Source organism: Cyrtonyx montezumae, unplaced genomic scaffold (genome assembly GCF_038088225.1).
Source record: "Cyrtonyx montezumae isolate F1298 unplaced genomic scaffold, pur_monq_1.0 scaffold_20, whole genome shotgun sequence".
In the NCBI taxonomy this organism is placed as follows: domain Eukaryota; kingdom Metazoa; phylum Chordata; class Aves; order Galliformes; family Odontophoridae; genus Cyrtonyx; species Cyrtonyx montezumae.
This window is the reverse complement of record NW_027071937.1, coordinates 7,731,763-7,747,035: the sequence shown is the minus strand read 5'-3', so window position 1 is coordinate 7,747,035 and position 15,273 is coordinate 7,731,763. Positions and strand designations below refer to the sequence as shown.

General features: G+C 58.9%; 1 protein-coding gene across 1 annotated transcript in view; it reads left to right on the top strand.

Annotated features, from left to right (window-relative positions):
* The window catches only part of LOC136049158 (collagen alpha-1(I) chain-like), a 43,679-nt gene that overhangs the window by 26,435 nt on the left and 1,971 nt on the right, over nucleotides 1–15,273 (top strand). Inside the window, exons 11-66 of the mRNA XM_065737198.1 lie at nucleotides 914–952; nucleotides 1,079–1,132; nucleotides 1,676–1,729; nucleotides 2,614–2,721; nucleotides 2,823–2,876; nucleotides 3,181–3,234; nucleotides 3,320–3,364; nucleotides 3,591–3,644; nucleotides 3,981–4,025; nucleotides 4,138–4,191; nucleotides 4,276–4,320; nucleotides 4,415–4,468; nucleotides 4,554–4,598; nucleotides 4,754–4,807; nucleotides 4,985–5,029; nucleotides 5,433–5,486; nucleotides 5,603–5,710; nucleotides 6,066–6,119; nucleotides 6,360–6,413; nucleotides 6,586–6,630; nucleotides 6,752–6,805; nucleotides 7,024–7,068; nucleotides 7,408–7,461; nucleotides 7,618–7,671; nucleotides 8,013–8,066; nucleotides 8,252–8,305; nucleotides 8,511–8,564; nucleotides 8,722–8,766; nucleotides 9,050–9,094; nucleotides 9,213–9,320; nucleotides 9,473–9,526; nucleotides 9,680–9,733; nucleotides 9,877–9,930; nucleotides 10,018–10,125; nucleotides 10,202–10,255; nucleotides 10,370–10,477; nucleotides 10,752–10,805; nucleotides 10,926–10,979; nucleotides 11,137–11,190; nucleotides 11,538–11,591; nucleotides 11,808–11,915; nucleotides 12,022–12,075; nucleotides 12,189–12,242; nucleotides 12,451–12,504; nucleotides 12,635–12,688; nucleotides 12,809–12,862; nucleotides 13,014–13,067; nucleotides 13,551–13,604; nucleotides 13,819–13,872; nucleotides 13,957–14,010; nucleotides 14,096–14,149; nucleotides 14,229–14,246; nucleotides 14,341–14,394; nucleotides 14,517–14,579; nucleotides 14,688–14,853; nucleotides 15,149–15,255. Of these exons, the coding sequence (XP_065593270.1) occupies nucleotides 914–952; nucleotides 1,079–1,132; nucleotides 1,676–1,729; nucleotides 2,614–2,721; nucleotides 2,823–2,876; nucleotides 3,181–3,234; nucleotides 3,320–3,364; nucleotides 3,591–3,644; nucleotides 3,981–4,025; nucleotides 4,138–4,191; nucleotides 4,276–4,320; nucleotides 4,415–4,468; nucleotides 4,554–4,598; nucleotides 4,754–4,807; nucleotides 4,985–5,029; nucleotides 5,433–5,486; nucleotides 5,603–5,710; nucleotides 6,066–6,119; nucleotides 6,360–6,413; nucleotides 6,586–6,630; nucleotides 6,752–6,805; nucleotides 7,024–7,068; nucleotides 7,408–7,461; nucleotides 7,618–7,671; nucleotides 8,013–8,066; nucleotides 8,252–8,305; nucleotides 8,511–8,564; nucleotides 8,722–8,766; nucleotides 9,050–9,094; nucleotides 9,213–9,320; nucleotides 9,473–9,526; nucleotides 9,680–9,733; nucleotides 9,877–9,930; nucleotides 10,018–10,125; nucleotides 10,202–10,255; nucleotides 10,370–10,477; nucleotides 10,752–10,805; nucleotides 10,926–10,979; nucleotides 11,137–11,190; nucleotides 11,538–11,591; nucleotides 11,808–11,915; nucleotides 12,022–12,075; nucleotides 12,189–12,242; nucleotides 12,451–12,504; nucleotides 12,635–12,688; nucleotides 12,809–12,862; nucleotides 13,014–13,067; nucleotides 13,551–13,604; nucleotides 13,819–13,872; nucleotides 13,957–14,010; nucleotides 14,096–14,149; nucleotides 14,229–14,246; nucleotides 14,341–14,394; nucleotides 14,517–14,579; nucleotides 14,688–14,853; nucleotides 15,149–15,255 (3,390 nt within the window). The remainder of the gene's footprint in view (nucleotides 1–913; nucleotides 953–1,078; nucleotides 1,133–1,675; nucleotides 1,730–2,613; nucleotides 2,722–2,822; nucleotides 2,877–3,180; nucleotides 3,235–3,319; nucleotides 3,365–3,590; nucleotides 3,645–3,980; nucleotides 4,026–4,137; nucleotides 4,192–4,275; nucleotides 4,321–4,414; nucleotides 4,469–4,553; nucleotides 4,599–4,753; nucleotides 4,808–4,984; nucleotides 5,030–5,432; nucleotides 5,487–5,602; nucleotides 5,711–6,065; nucleotides 6,120–6,359; nucleotides 6,414–6,585; nucleotides 6,631–6,751; nucleotides 6,806–7,023; nucleotides 7,069–7,407; nucleotides 7,462–7,617; nucleotides 7,672–8,012; nucleotides 8,067–8,251; nucleotides 8,306–8,510; nucleotides 8,565–8,721; nucleotides 8,767–9,049; nucleotides 9,095–9,212; nucleotides 9,321–9,472; nucleotides 9,527–9,679; nucleotides 9,734–9,876; nucleotides 9,931–10,017; nucleotides 10,126–10,201; nucleotides 10,256–10,369; nucleotides 10,478–10,751; nucleotides 10,806–10,925; nucleotides 10,980–11,136; nucleotides 11,191–11,537; nucleotides 11,592–11,807; nucleotides 11,916–12,021; nucleotides 12,076–12,188; nucleotides 12,243–12,450; nucleotides 12,505–12,634; nucleotides 12,689–12,808; nucleotides 12,863–13,013; nucleotides 13,068–13,550; nucleotides 13,605–13,818; nucleotides 13,873–13,956; nucleotides 14,011–14,095; nucleotides 14,150–14,228; nucleotides 14,247–14,340; nucleotides 14,395–14,516; nucleotides 14,580–14,687; nucleotides 14,854–15,148; nucleotides 15,256–15,273) is intronic.

Below are 15,273 nucleotides of genomic sequence, written 5' to 3'. Positions count from 1 at the left end.
AGACAGAGCGACGTGCTGGCTCTGCTCCAGCCCCCATAAAGTCCTGGCAGGGGAAAAGAACAGCACCAGCTCAAGGTCAACTCTCAGCAGACAAGATGAGTGCCGTGGCATTAGGGCTTGTTAAATGCATCCATCCATCATCTGCCCCCCGAGCACAGCTGGCTGTTAGAAGTGCTCCCATGAGCTGAAGGCTCTGTGTTTGCCCTCAGTAATTAGTTCCTCAGCTTCTTCCTCCAAGAGGTTTCCCCCGAGGTTGATGCTGTGTAAAACCTGAGCACATGGGCCCCTGCAGTGTGGGTCTGGTGGGGACAGGACTGGGTTTGGGTTGCAGTGTGGGATGCAGTGGGTTTGGAGCTACTGCTACAGCAATGTGTCTGAGCTTGCAACTCAGGACGGATGGGTTTTGCCCCCTGAGTGTCTGTGGGTCGTGCTCTGGGAGGAAAGGGGGCTAGACAGTCACCTTAGGTATGGCTTTCTGCAGGGACGTGGCCCCATACAGCTGTTAATGGGTGGATGTGACACCAGCAATGTGCTGGGGTTGATGAAGGCAGAGCTGGATATGATCTATGTGTACTGAGTCAACGTGGTCTCCTCTGTGACAAAGAGCCCCTGGTAGGGGTGGGGAGAAGAAAAGAGAGAGGCTGTGCTGCTGGGAACATGGCAGGGCTGCAGCAGGAGCAATGCAGCAGGACAAGTCCCTGCTATGTTGAAAAACAGCATTCCCAGGCTCGAGGGATGAAGATAACCTCATCTCTCAGCCTGGGCACCTGCAACCTGGATAAGAGAACAGCATGTTATCACCCCCTCATGAAATACACCTTGTAGTTTTGAAGTTTGTTGCTGTTGTAGTTTTTTCCCAGCAGAAAGGGAATGGGGGGACAGTTTTATTTGATGTTTACTCCCTTCCTTTCAGCAATCCTCATTTTACCAGCTGCTGCACGCTGGCTGGCCGGTGAGTAGTATTCTAGGTTTGTCTTTCCCTCTGCATGGCCAGCTTGGCAGGGAGGGGAGTTCCTCCATCCAAGCACTCTGACACCAAGATCTGCTCTACCAATGCTTCTCCTTTTCTTTAATGCAGAGAAAACCTGGAGCCCCCGGTCCCCCAGGGCACCCAGGGAAAGCAGGCATGCCGGTAAGCACAGCCACCTCCTGGTGCCCCTGCTTTCCTATGGACGCTTTGGGTTCCTCAGCAACCCTGGGCTCCCCCAAAATCAGCTGTAATTCAAGGCCTTGGGCTTGGGATTCCAGCCTTAGGGTTTGCGTGTTGGCGGTCTGCTGATGGACAGGTGATGTCTCAGTTCCATGACCCAGTCCCTCTCCGCCATCCCCTAGCACTGTGGGTCTGGATCCCGGTGCTGCTCCTGTGTGTGCCCACCTATTTGGATAAGGACAATGTCCATTCATCCAGAGAGCCACTGGAACAAGTCAAGGAGTGCTCAAGTGGTGCTGAGTGGTGGGCCACAAGTGGGGCAGAGGGGCATGTGTGGTGCAGCCTCAGGGCGCTCGGATGCGCATCCATCCTTGGATGTGATTTGCACGGCTCTTTGTGCATTGTTCCTTGTTCTCCCTGTAACCACACCTACCAGGCCCCAGAACCCGTCAGCATGGTACATTCTGCAGCATGACCCTGGGGGCATAGCCAACTTTTGCTGACTCCTTTTGTGTTTGCACACAGGGGCCGTGCGGGGAGCCAGGGGAGCCAGGGGAGAAAGGCCAGCAGGGGTACATGGTGAGTGCCACCCACCCCACAGCTAGGGATGCTCGAACGTGGGGTGGGATGAAGTTGTGGGGCTGGTGCCTGTGTTGGACTTCTTCAGCTCCAAAAGCTCGTGGAGAAATTTAGAGTTTAAGATCTTGAGCAAGAAATGGAACCACTGTGCAGAGCTGGAGCAAATCCCCTCCCCACTGCCAGGCGTCCTCTGCCCGCCCTGCTCCTTGCAGCAGGGACGTGCGTGGGGACAGTGCTGCCAGCTGGGATAGGACAGGGCAAGCATCTGGAAAAAGATAACCCTTCCCAGGCAAGCTTTTGTGTTTTCCAAACCTGTTCTTTGCTTGAAAAATCACCAAAGAAACCGCATCTTTCTGTGCTCCCCTCAAAGCCCGGCTATCCAAACTCTAAGCTTAGATTTCTGGAGTGAGAAAGCGTTCCAAAATTCGTGGGGAATCCGAAGAGTCAAAGCAGTTCAAAGGGAAATGCCTTCTGTCAGTTCCAGATTGAGCTTTATCCTCCCTTAATTCAAAACAGTGAGCTGAGGACGAGCAGAAAGCTGCCCCAAGCCTGAGCTCTGCACGTGGGAAGGATGGGGGACAGCTGGAGTGCCGCAGAGCTGAGCAACACACACAGAGGGCTTTCACACGAACTGCTCCCTCCCACTTCACTCCCCAGCTCCCAGTTTGCTTCTGGCTGTGTCTCTGCTGTTCATGTTTGTGGATGGAGCTCGCGGTGCCCGGAGCAGCACCCGGTGATGAGCTCACTGGCTGGAGGCATTGCAGTCAGAGCAAGAGCTCCATTTCATCACAGTGTGGACTTCTGGCTCTCCTGTCCCCACGCATCAGCCTATTCCCACGTCCCTCAGCTGGCAGTGGGGCTCATGGTGCTGGTTCTCTCTGCAGGGCAAGCCAGGGATGCAGGGATGGCCAGGTCGTGCAGGGCAGCCTGGCTTGGATGGGTCCCCCGGTCTGGGGGGAAAACCCGGGCTGTGTGGGCTGCCCGGTGAGCAGGTGAGTGTGTGTGATACTGCCCAGACCCCACAGGGACCCCAGGGAATGTGGGGCTGGGAGTTGTCACGGTGCAGGGTCCATCCCTTCCTTCATCTCCACAGGGGCTGCAGGGTTTCCGTGGGGACCGGGGGCTGGCTGGAGAGAAGGGAGAAGAGGTGAGCTGCACTATGCTTTTCTGGCCTATACTTCGTGCCCCTGTATCGTCTCGTTGTCCAGGTGGAGAATCTCTTGCCCTTAGGCTCACTGTACGTGGCTGCTGCTGTCCAGGGCAGCGTGGGTCGCCGGGGCAGGGTAGCAGTGTGCTGGGGACCAGCTCTGTGGCTATTTCTTTTCGTGCATGTAGTGCAATCTTGAGGGTCCCCATCCTCTCCCCAGCACTGACGCTCCTTTGAGGCACAGCGGCTGTGTTTTAGCTCGCAGTGCTCTGTTTGAAGCTCATCTGGCTTCGTTCCCTTCCAGGGCTTCTTGGGTGACCCTGGACCTGCTGGGGAGAAAGGCGAGAAGGGAGTGAAGGTGCGGTGCCTGTCCCTGCCCCCACAGCCTTCCCTGTGCCTCCTGCCCTGGGGCCGTGCTCCCCTCCATCTCTCGGCTTTTTCAGGGGGTGAAAGGGGAGAGCGGTCTGCCCGGTCCTGCCGGGGCTCACGTGAGTTGATGCAGAAGCACAGGGTGTCCTTCTCTTTGCACATTGCTCCTTCCCTTCCTGCTGCATCCTCATTCCCCTTTCCACAAGCAATGCCTTTGCTTCGGAGAGGTGAGGTGGCATCCCCTTGCACGTATAACAGCCTTTGGGATCTCCGTGCCTTCCTCCACCCTACTGCAAGAGAGGAGACTACAGCACTTTGTTAAGAGCCCTCTGCCTTCTGTCCTAGGGGATGGCAGGTCTGAAGGGTGTAACAGGCTTCCAGGGCCCTGCAGGGCCACAGGTGAGGGGATTTTCTTTCTCTGGGTCTGCAGCCCTGCCCCATAAAGAGCAAAGAGCCCTGGGGTGACCCCCAGGCTGTGGCAGCACCTGGGCTGTGTGCTGCTCTCAGCATGCTGATAGTGTAGGCACTGGGAGGCATCCAAGCGGGAGAGAATGGGGTTTGTAGGAGAGAGAAAAGGGAAATAGAAGTGGTTTGGTCACGGGGCAGGGATGAAATAAGGATGGAGGGGCAATGGTCACCTGGAGAGTCCTTGAAAGAAGAAGAAGGGGGAATTGGGGATGTGAAGACTCAAAGCAGAAAGTCACACTAAACAACATTGGTTCTCTCCTGCCTCAGGGAGAAGGTGGTTCAGTGGGTGCCCCGGGCCCTGCTGGCCCTATGGTAAGCACAGTGCTCTGCTTCCCAAAGCAGTGGGCAATGCCATGGGTGCTCTGACCCTGTCCCCAGCTCAGCACCCGCAGCCCTGGCTCTGAGCGTTGCTCTTGCCTTGCAGGGGCAGCCAGGACAGCCAGGCTCCGTTGGGTGCCAAGGAGTCAACGGCTCCCAGGTGAGGCTGCCAGGGCTCCCTCCTCCATCCTTTGGATTTTCCAGCTGCTGGGCTCACCCTGTCCCTTCCTTGCTCGCTCCACAGGGAGAGATGGGTCCTCCTGGCTTGCCTGGCCCCCGCGGCCCCGAGGTATGTCAGAATGAGCAAATCTCTCAAACAGCACTGGGGTGTCCGGGGGCAGCTGGGGGTGCTGGGAGCTTTTCACCCCTCCACTGTTTTGCAGGGGCCACAGGGCTTGCAGGGGCGACGTGGCCCCCCCGGCCTCGGGGGTACACAGGTAAATGATGTGGGGGTGCACTGCCGAGGTGCATACATGCTGGGAAAGGAGCTGCTCAGCCCCATCCCTGCGTGCTTCCCTGCAGGGCCCCGCTGGGATAGAGGGGTCCTCCGGTCCCAAAGGAGACACTGTAAGAATTTCTCCCCCAGTTTTGGCCTCTGGTGGGGCTGGATCTTGGGTTCAAGGGCTTCCCTCTGAGTTACCCCCCTTCCCCTGGGGGCCATGCTGCTCTCAGTTGTACAAACACAGCCCTGGGGTGGCCTGATGCTGGCGTTCCCATTGCAGGGCACAGAGGGGGTCCCTGGAATAAGGGGACAGCCGGGACAGGAAGGACCTGCGGTGAGTCCATGGGGGGTGAATGGCACAGTGGGGGGGTGCCCCATCCTCACGTTGCAGCACCCCCATTGCACTGTGCAGCAATGCCCAGCAGCCCCACACCTCTTCCTCTCCGCCTGTGAAGTTCTTTCCGCGTCGTGTTCTTTTTGTCTAACTCACATTTCGTGTCTCTCTCTGAAGGGGTTTATCGGCCTGCCAGGGTCCAGGGGCACCCAAGGAGAGTGGGTGAGTGATGGCACCCACACCGTGCGTGGCTCAGGGTGTGCGAGAGCCACTGCCCCAAGCACCAGTTTCATCCCTTTCTCTGTGTTCAGGTTTAACATTGGAATAGGTGGCATTGGAGTTCTGGGTTTGTCTGAAGTGCCGTACCATGAGGAGTGGGCAAAGAGAGCAGAGTGCTCTGCCACCTGCTTTGGGGGTGGCAAGGACAGTGGGAGTGCTTCAGTTTTTGTTATATAAGTCTCTAACGAGGACAAGATGCTGACATGGGATGGGGTCACCGATGGGAGCAGAGCCTGCACCATGATGCCCAAATGGGCATTAATGCCCAATATGGGATCTGACCAAGCTTTGGTAGTGGTTTCCAAGAGCTCTGAGAGTGCCCTTCCCTCTGCTGTTCTTACATCAGGGTTGCAGGGGTCCCGGTGGAGCCAAGGGAGAGCTGGGAGCCAAAGGAGTCAAGGTATGGTGCATGGGGCCATGGCTGGGAAAGCAGCCAGATCCAGCTGTGTGCTCACACCACGCTGTGTGTGTGCTCACACCGTGCTGCTGACCCATTCCTATCCTCCTCCCACTCAGGGTCTGCGTGGAGCACCAGGAGCTGTGGGTCCCCCTGGGCTGCGGGGCCAGATGGGCTCACTGGGCTTCCCCGGACCCCGTGGGGCAGCAGGACCCCGGGGACCTGAGGTGAGGCTTGGGGTGGTCAGGCAGTCTGGGAGAGGGGTAAATGGAGCATGGCTAGCTCTGCCAGCCACAACCTTCCTCCTCTTCCCGAGGGATGAAGGTTTTACCCCTCCCCCCGTTTGTCACCTGGAGAGTGCAGGTCAGGGGGGACATGCAGCCTGGGCAACCATGAGGCTTTTGGGGTGCCTCCCTGGATCTGCCCCCACATTCACTCTTTAGAATGAGAAACAAAGCCTCCCACGTCCTTAAGAGATGGGGATGCAGCACAGCTCATCTTGCTGCCTTCCCCCCCCTCCCCCTCCATCACACTCTGTGCTTTTTGATTCTATCAGTCATTTCTGTTCCATTTTTCCCACAGGGAGAAGAAGGGCAGATGGGTCCGGTGGGGCTGAACAGCAGCGAAGGACCGAAGGTCAGTGGTGTCATGGTACCCCACCACCATGTCCTACCATGTCCTGCAGCCCCAGCATGACTGCCAGCACCTGGGGGTCAGTGTCACACTGCTGCTCCATCAGGCTGAAGCCAACCATGGGGGTCCCCAGTGCATGGCACCCTATATCCACCACCACGTTGCTCCCTGGGGTGGAAGGTTTGGGGGGACGACTCTCAGCGTTGCCTAAAATGACAGCATTTCTCTCTGGGTGAGTTGCAGGGAGGCCGAGGACCCGATGGCCCGAAGGGAATGCCAGGACCACGGGGTGCCAGGGTAACTCATGGGCTGTGGTTGCTTGTAGCTGAATTTTGGAGCATCTTTGGGGGAGGGAGATGGAAACAGCATGGGGGCCACTCACTGAGTGACATGGGATGCGCTGAGGCAGATCTCCATTGGTGTTACTCCTGCCAGAAAGATTCTTTTCTCGGCGCTCACTCTTTTCCAGGGCCGTGGGGGCCAACGTGGGCTGGTCGGAGTCCCAGGAGCACCTGTAAGTAGGTGGTGCCATGTGCATGGGGCTGGGGATTTTGGCCACTGTGGGAGGGCACAGCTGCTGGGAAGCTTTGGTGTCCATCACTGGGCTCTGCTTTGAGACGAGGTCCTCCTTCCAGGGCTCAAAAGGCATCCCTGGAGCAGAAGGCACAGAAGGAAAGCCTGGTACACAGGTTCCCGTTCTACATTACATCCTATTTATTGTATACAGGCCTGCCTGCATGTGGCTGAGGTCACTGGGATGGGGTGGGATGGGATGGGATGGGATGGGATGGGATGGGATGGGATGGGATGGGATGGGATGGGATGGGATGGGATGGGATGGGATGGGATGGGATGGGAAGGCTGTTCCAGCCCCTCCATGCTCACCAACCCCTGCCTTACCCTGCAGGGTCCCCCAGGGGCTGTGGGCAGCCCAGGCAGGATGGGAGCACCGGTGAGTAGAGCTTCATGTCCTTCTGTTCCGTTTCTGTCCATCTGCACCTGTGTTCTCCCCCTGCAGATCCCTGCTTGGCTCTCTGCCCTTGGGGATGTGCCCTCGAAGGGCAAAGAGATGAAATGAGGGGGGTGCATTTAAGGAATAGGTTTTGCAAAGTTGACCTTCCTTATTGCTGATGGCAAGTTTTCCCTTCTGAAGGTTTCCTAACACTTTCTCTGCTGGGGAGCCTCTCTGCTCTCAGTGCTTTTGCCTTTGCTCTCCTGTCACCCTCACTGTCTGCTATCCCCATGCTCCTCTCCCTTTCCTCCAGAGCTCATTCCCTGCCCTTCCCTACAGGGCTTTGTCGGTGTGCAGGGGGGCAGAGGGCACACAGGACCTCCTGGACCCACTGTAAGGACAACCTGCATGGATCCTCCCTTTTCCTATTCTGCACTCGTATGTGTGGGGAGGCAGCAGAGTGTCTGGGAAGAGCTGGGACTGCCCCCTCCTTGGGGAACCAGCAAAGGGTCAGATTGGCTGAAATCTCCTTCCTAAACACTTCCAAAGGGACCCCAAGGGAAACCTGGAGCTGATGGAGACCTGGGTTGCATGGGTCCAAAGGTGAGAGATAGGGGGATGGGTGTGGGTGGCCAGGGGAGCACTCTGTGGCAATGAATGTCCCATGGCTCATGTTGGGGGTGGAATCGGGGTGGTTGCTCAGGTTTGGATGCACTAGGGTTGAGAGCAAGGTGGGGGGGATCTGAGTTGCTCCTGGATGTGAGCTTCAGACCCACATCCCCACCAGGGCCATGCAGGGGGACAAGCATTGCTCAGAGGTTGGCCTGATGTAGGGCACAAAGAGGCATGCACACCTCGTGGAGGCACTTGGGGTGGGCATTACGTTGCCTTATGGGTCTGTCCAGCCCAGAGCAGGGTGCTGAGGGCTCCGTGTCTCCTGGCAGGGTCTGCCTGGGAAACCCGGCTTGGAGGGACCGCAGGGGCCGGTCGGCATGTATGTAAGTGCTGCAGCTACCCAAGGGGAGGCATGGGGACCAAGGGAGGAGGTGATGGATCCATCTGGGATAAGGGCAATGAGCAAGGCACCAAGCCCTGAGCATCACCACTGCTCCCCCCAAACCCTTCTGCTGCTACACAGCCCTGAATGCTTCCTCACAGCATCCTAACACCACCCTCTCTCCAGGGCTACCCAGGACTGGCTGGTGACCGTGGGAAGCCAGGGCACAGGGGAGAAAAGGTAGGGCTGGGGTGCTGGTCCTATGGGGCTGTGGGGCAGGATCCAGCCCTATTCAGGATGAGCCCACAGCTCTCCCTGCATTTCACCTACTGTGCCTCCTGTATGAGACAACAGATGGCTATTTTATTGATTTTTTTAATGCCTCTTAAAGAGCTACTGCATTAAAACACATGGCAGAAGGGGTTTATCATTTCTTCCCCAACAGGGAGAAGCTGGAGCCCGAGGCCCACCGGGATTCCCTGGAAAAGTTGGTCCCAAGGTGAGGGCTGTTGGCTGCCTCTGTGCAGCTCCAACTCCCTGCGGGACGCAGAGAAATCTTTGCCACCAGCATTAAGGAACGGATTCAGGGCAAGGGGATGTGTAGGGCTGCAGTCAGAGCTGAGCGTGGGGTCCTGATGTCTCTGTCCTCCCCCCAGGCCCCGCCAGGCCCCCCCGGCCCACGAGGTGCTCCTGGCTCCCAGGTAGGGCTGGGTCTACCCCGGGCTGCTCAGCTGCTTGTTCTCTCCTGCAGCCATGCAACACGATGCAATGCGTGCTAAGCAGTTCATGCCATGCAATACCCTGCAGTGTGTGCTGTGCAGCATTTATCCCGTGCAGCAATGTACAGCACACCACAGCAATGGCATTGGCAGTGTGTTCCCCAGCCCCGTTTGCTGGGGGTTTGTCCTGCTGCTGCGTGCTGGGGATGGTGTGGGCAGGGTTTTTGGCCGTGCTGCAGCCTGCTCGGGGTCCCTCTTGTTTCAGGGAAGAGCAGGAGAGCCGGGTCCTCGTGGGCTCCCAGGGCTGCCGGTGAGTGAGGAGCTGAGCTGTACAGAGCTGGAGCTGTGTGTGATGGAGTGGGAGAGAGGTGATGGAGAAGAGTACCCACTCCTTGCCTGGGATCCTAAACATCCTCCTGGCCTTGCAGGGAGCCCCTGGTGTGCAGGGGCTGCATGGAGTGCCTGGGAAGCCCGGCTTGGTGGGGGAAATGGGGGCACCTGGAGCAGCAGGGGCTGCCGGCCCCCCTGGGTACATGGTGAGTGAGGTGCCAGTGGGATGGGGCTGCTCAGCACTGAGGGGAGGGATGGGGAGGCTGGTATATGGGGTGCTGGGTCCTCAGCATGCAGGCTGCAGGGGGCTGCTGGGTTATGCTACGCTGTGCTGTTAATATGGATTGCTTGTTGGCAGGGCCGAGAAGGTACAAGAGGACCAGAGGGACATTCGGGGATACGAGGCGAGCAGGTATGGGAGGAGGAGGGCTGATCCTTGGGCTGATGCTGAGCCCTTTTTGCACAAAGGGGATGGATGCGAAGAGAGTAGCCATGCAAACCCTCTAGTTAGTGCTAGCTGGGCTGGAGGGATGCTGCAGCTCTCTGTCACCATGTCCCCTGGCAGGGTGTCCTGGGAGATCCCGGGGAAGCCGGTGTCCGTGGGCTGGATGGTGAGCAGGTAAGTGCAGGATGCAGTGTCTTCCTTACGCACCTCCTCCTGACCATGACCAAAACAGGGGGAAGCCAAGGGAAGAGCTTTGAGTGATGTGGGGATGTGGAGGCAGCAGCCCTGGAGGGTCCCATTGTGTCATTCCTCTGCAGGGACCACCAGGACCTGTGGGAGCCGAAGGGAGGCGAGGGCTCAAGGGCCAGCAGGTCAGCTCCATGGGGCCAGCAGACCCGTTCCCACAGGGCAACCATCAGCCAGCTAGGAGTAACCCTGGTGGTCCCCATCCTTTGCAGGGTGATGCAGGACCTCGTGGAGCTCCGGGTGTCAGTGGTGCTTGCGGGGAGCGAGGGGAACGTGGGCCAGCAGGGCTGCTGGGGGAGCCTGGGCAGCAGGGGAAGGAGGTGTGTGCAGAGATCCCCTGGGATGGGGCTGAGAAGAAGCTGCTGAGTTGGATGCTGATGCGTCTCCCCATGGCAGGGGGATGTTGGTGATGCTGGAGAACTGGGTGAGCCTGGACCAAAGGGACAAAAGGTGCGGAGATGTTGGAGATGTGGGGCTCAGAGCTGGCGTCAGAACCTCTGTGCTGAGATGTCTCCATCTGGAAACACATTTAATCGCCGTTCCTTTGACTCCATCCTGGGGCAGGGAGATGCTGGTCCCCGGGGTCCTCCTGGAGTGCTGGGGCTGGGAGCTGCACCGGGAGAGGCTGGAGAGAAAGGCTGCAAAGGAGAGAAGGGCCAGGAGGGGCTGCTGGCAAGTACAGCTGCAGACTGTGGGGATGCTTTTGGGTGTGGGGTGACGAGGAGCAGCACTTGCCCCGGCAGATCTTGGATCTGGGAGCTGTGGAAAATGCCATCCAGCAAATTTCATTTAAGGAGTGCTTTGCACTGGTTGGCAGTGTCCGTGGGTTTCACTCTCGGTGTGCATGCAGCCTCAGGGACACTGCTCGTGTCCCCGTGGGCTGTGCTCCCACCTCACTGGGTCCACGCTGCCTTCCCCCACTGACCACATCCCTCTTCTGCCCCAGGGCCAGGTCGGGGTCAGTGGTGCCACAGGACCCACCGGAGCCCGGGGACGCACTGTGAGTCAGCACATGTCCCCATCCCATTGGGGTGACTGCAGAGCCTGGCAATGGGACACGTGTGAGCTACAGCCTGGCTCTAGTGGGTCAGTGGGGCTTTTTTTCCTCTGACCCAAACAGGGTGGGACCGGTCTACGAGGTCCTCCTGGACTCCATGGTCCTGAGGGAGCGAAGGTAGAGTGGGGTGCTGCTACATTCCTTCCCCAACCCTTTTCTCTTTCCAAGTGCTGGTGGGGAGGCAGTGGGGATGGCTCGCACTGGGACAGCTCACCCAAGGGTGATGGGGTCGGGAGCTGAGGGCAGAGCTGAAAGCCTTCCCCTTTCTCACCAGGGCGATGCAGGTCCCCGTGGCAGGGATGGAGCTGCTGGAGCAGCTGGGCTAGAGGTACTGCTGTGTGTGTGCTCGTGGAGCTGGGAGCTCTCAGGGGCCTCGCTGCCTCTAGACAGAAGTGGAGCTGAAGGAGTTATTGCCCCATAACCACTATGGGGTGGGGGAAGGGGCAGAAGTGAGGCACTGAGACCTGAGAGAGTATATACTCCCAGCCCCAAAATGCAGCATGACAACCAACCATCAGCACATCAATGTTCCTGTGGCACCCAGGTGTCACCTGGCACTACTCCCACCTTTATCAGACTGTGGTGGGGGGAGAGGATACTCCCAATGCTTTCTGGGGGCTGAGCATGAGGCACGTGGTGGGGCGGGTTTGTGCAGTGTCCCCAACATCCCCACAGGGACCCGCAGGAGAAGATGGAGCAAAGGGAGACCGTGGCCATCCTGGCCCTGCGGTGAGTTCCCAGCATGGAACGGGCTGAAAGGCTTTTGGTGATTAACCCTGGGGCCGCTGTCACTGCTGGGGCCGTGTAGAGGCTCAGGGATTGCTGCTTGGGGTGAGAAGGTGGCTCCATGGGATGCGCAGGAGATGCTTTTTGTGATGCGGCAGGCAGACATTTAGGGACCACGGCCTGCTGCCTGATGTGCAGCCTCATCTGTGTGTCCTGCAGGGCTCAGCTGGTGCCCGTGGGCAGCCAGGTGGCCCCGGCTTCAAGGGCTACGTCGGGCACCGAGGAGCTGGGGGAGCAGCAGGCATGCAGGGGCAGCCAGGCCAGCAGGTGAGTGAGGCTCTGTGGGGAAACTGAGGCACTGAACCTGTCTTGGGGTCCCATGGGGATGAACACAGAGCTGAGGGCCCCACGCTTTGTCTCCCAATGAATGCAGGGTCCTCTTGGGCCACCGGGTAATGCTGGAGTCCCAGGGTCTGGTGGCATTGAGGTGAGTGCCACCTTCTGCCTGTGTGCTATCCCCATCCTCAGCTCCCCAAGCTGAGTGCTGCCACCAGGATGCCTGAGGAATGGGGTTGACTTATTTGTTCTTTTTCTTCTTAGGGCCTCGTGGGTGCCAAAGGGGAGCCAGGAACAGTGGGAGAACCAGGGCACACGGTGAGGGGGCTGGGGGGGCTTTGCTGGAATGGGTGGCTGAGATTGCCTGGGATCATAGCAGATGCCCACAAGGAGCACACCCTGTTCCTGCTGAAAACCCAAAGAGATATCATCTCAAGCCCTCCTCCTGAGCATGGAGAGAGCAGGGAGGGAGCATCTTGGGCACAGCATCCTCAAAGAGGGATTTCTCTCTCCTTTGGGGGTCTAGGGCTCTCCTGGACAAACCGGTCCCCAAGGGCAGAAAGGTCACAAAGGAGAAAAGGTAATACCAGCAGCATCCTGTGTGGGATGCTGGGGGTCACCTCTGCAGCACCACCCCAGTGACATCCCCAGGTCTGCTGCCCCTCACCCCCAGCACTGGTGACCCACATCTCCATCCCTCCTCTCCCCAGGGCGATGTGGGGCAGGAAGGGCCAGAAGGGGCTCCTGGAGAAGCTGGCAGGCGGGTAAAGGGCACCACTGTCCCTATGGAGAGCTGGGCTATGTCCCCAAAGTGGCAGTGAGGGGGCAGTCAGGTCGGTGCATTTAAACTGCTTGTGTTGCTCACAAGTCCCTCCTGTTCCCAGGGCAAGCGAGGCAAGGTGGGGCACCGGCCCCCCAGGGGCCCCCGTGGACCCAAGGTAGGGTGACCCCATCAATGCCAGGACTGTACCCACGCAGTGCCTTCCTTGAAGGATGGCTGATAGAAGGGCACCATGTCTCAGAGCCAGGGCTCTGTCCCCATCGCCACCCCATCCCTTCCTGCCCCCCACTAATCCTTCTGCATTGCAGGGCCACCCAGGTGATGAGGGGCTGGCAGGGCCCCAAGGCCTACAAGGACTATATGTGAGTACTGGCACTGAGTAGGGATTGCTCAGGTTGCCTCCTTGCTCCCCATTTGCTGCCTAGTGTCAAAAGCCAAAGCAGGGAAGCTGAAAAAGAGCAGAGCTTCCCGTTGTTTCGTGGCTCTCAGCCTGCCCTCTCCTCCCAAATCAGTATCCAAAGCATTGATCAAAGAAGCAGTCAAGGAGCTATTTTAAATGCTGGGAATTACTGCTTCTCTGTTATTAAAAAATGTCACAGCTTTGAGAATGTCTCCAAATGCAAACAGGAGCAACAAGTCTGCAGGTGGCCAGGAGAGCTGGCCCACCTCTGTAGCAGCAGTTCCTAAGGGCAAGGTGGGATTGCCAAAATGGGAAATCAAAGCTGTGATGAGGAATGCCTCAAGGTCCCTAAAAACACCCCACAGTCACCAGATCCTCCTGGCTGCTGAGGGCTCTCCTTGGCAGGGGGGTGTGCGGGGACAGAGGGCTGCTGCTTCTCTCCTAGGGCATCCCTGGGCTGAAGGGCTTCAGAGGGGACCCTGGACACAGAGGACCCAAGGTGGGTGACAAGTGCCATGCCTGACCCCACGTGGGGGGGACGTGTGGCCTCAGGAGTTGTCTCCAGGCAGACATGTGTCAAGGTGCTTCAGCGCCTTCACTGTCCATCCCATAATATACTGCTAACAGAGTGGGGATTCCTGATATCAGTCCCCAGGATGTCCCCAGCCATTCCCAGCCTCTCCTTGCTGCCACAGCTTTCCTTCCTCCCATAGGGTGAGAAGGGCAGCAGGGGCCACCTGGGGCAGCATGGGGACGATGGCTTCAAGGTGCGTGGGGGCTCGCAGCTCTCCCCCCTTTCTCCCTGTGTCACCCCGTGTGACACCCTTGTGATACCTCTCCATGCCCCCTAGGGCAAGCACGGACCCCAGGGCACTCCTGGGCAGCCAGGACCTAAGGGAGAGCAGGTACTGCAGGGTGATGGGGCTGGTGCAAAATGTGCCAGCAAACTTGGGACGGGGGCTGGATTGTGACCCCCCCATCCCTCTGCAGGGTGATGCTGGTCCCCGTGGCCCATGGGGGCTGCCCGGGCTCCCTGGGAAGCCGGTAAGTGCTTCACCCCCAAGGTGCAGGGTCTGAAGGGGCAGCAGCTCCTGCTCAGAGCCCCTTTGCTCTTCCCTTCCAGGGCCTGCCAGGACAGAAGGTGAGTGCGGGGTGAGGACAGCTGCACATCTGATCTGGGGATGCAAAGCAGCACCTCACCTCTTTCCTTATCCTTCATCCTCATCCTTGGACAGGGACTGAAAGGTTTCCTGGGCCACCCAGGTGCCAGGGGCAAGCCAGGACTGCCGGTAAGCAGAGCCACCAGCGTCCCTTGGGTCCCCACAGAGGCCATGAAGCGGTGGCTGGTGCCACATGTTGGGGGCAGTGCTGCCAGGGCGGCAGTGTCACCGCTGTTATCATCGTCACCCAGGGGCTGGCCGGTCCCCCCGGTCCCAGAGGACCAGTGCTGATGCTATCCGAAGAGGAGCTGCGGGTGCGTGATGCTGTGTGGGCCTGGGGTCTTCCACCCACGGCACCCTGCTGCCTGGCGGGGGGAGGGGAGGGGGGGGAAAGGGAGCTATCCCTCCCCATCACCTTCCAGCACCTGATTTATCCCGCCGACCGCCTGAACCGCACCACAGTGCTGGCTCTGCTGGACACCCTGAGCCGTGAGCTGAGAGCACTCGTTGGGCACCCCGATGGCACCAAGGACAACCCCGCAGCCACCTGCAAGGAGCTGCTGCTGGCCCACCCCGACCTGCCCGATGGTACAGGGCTGCCTTGTGTCCCCAGACCCCGCCAGGGGATGAGGAGGGGGGGGGACAGATATCCTTTATAAATGCCTTTAGGAGGGAATGAGGATTTGGGGTTGAGCTCGATAGGATTGATGGGCTCTGGTCGCAGGATGCTCAGAGCGATGCACTTTGGGGTGCTCCCGTGCATGCAGGCAGGGCGTGGGGGTGCAAGGAATAGCAGTAACACATCCCCAGCTTGGGGGTTGGCAGCCTGGGAACCCACGTGCTGCTCTCCCTGTACCACCAGCCCCATTCTGCATTCCCACAGGGCATTACTACATCGACCCCAACCAGGGCAGCCCCCGGGATGCCCTCATGGCCTTCTGCAACTTCACGGCGGGGGGAGAGACCTGCATACCCCCTGTGCACAACCAGGTACAGCCCTGGGGGTCA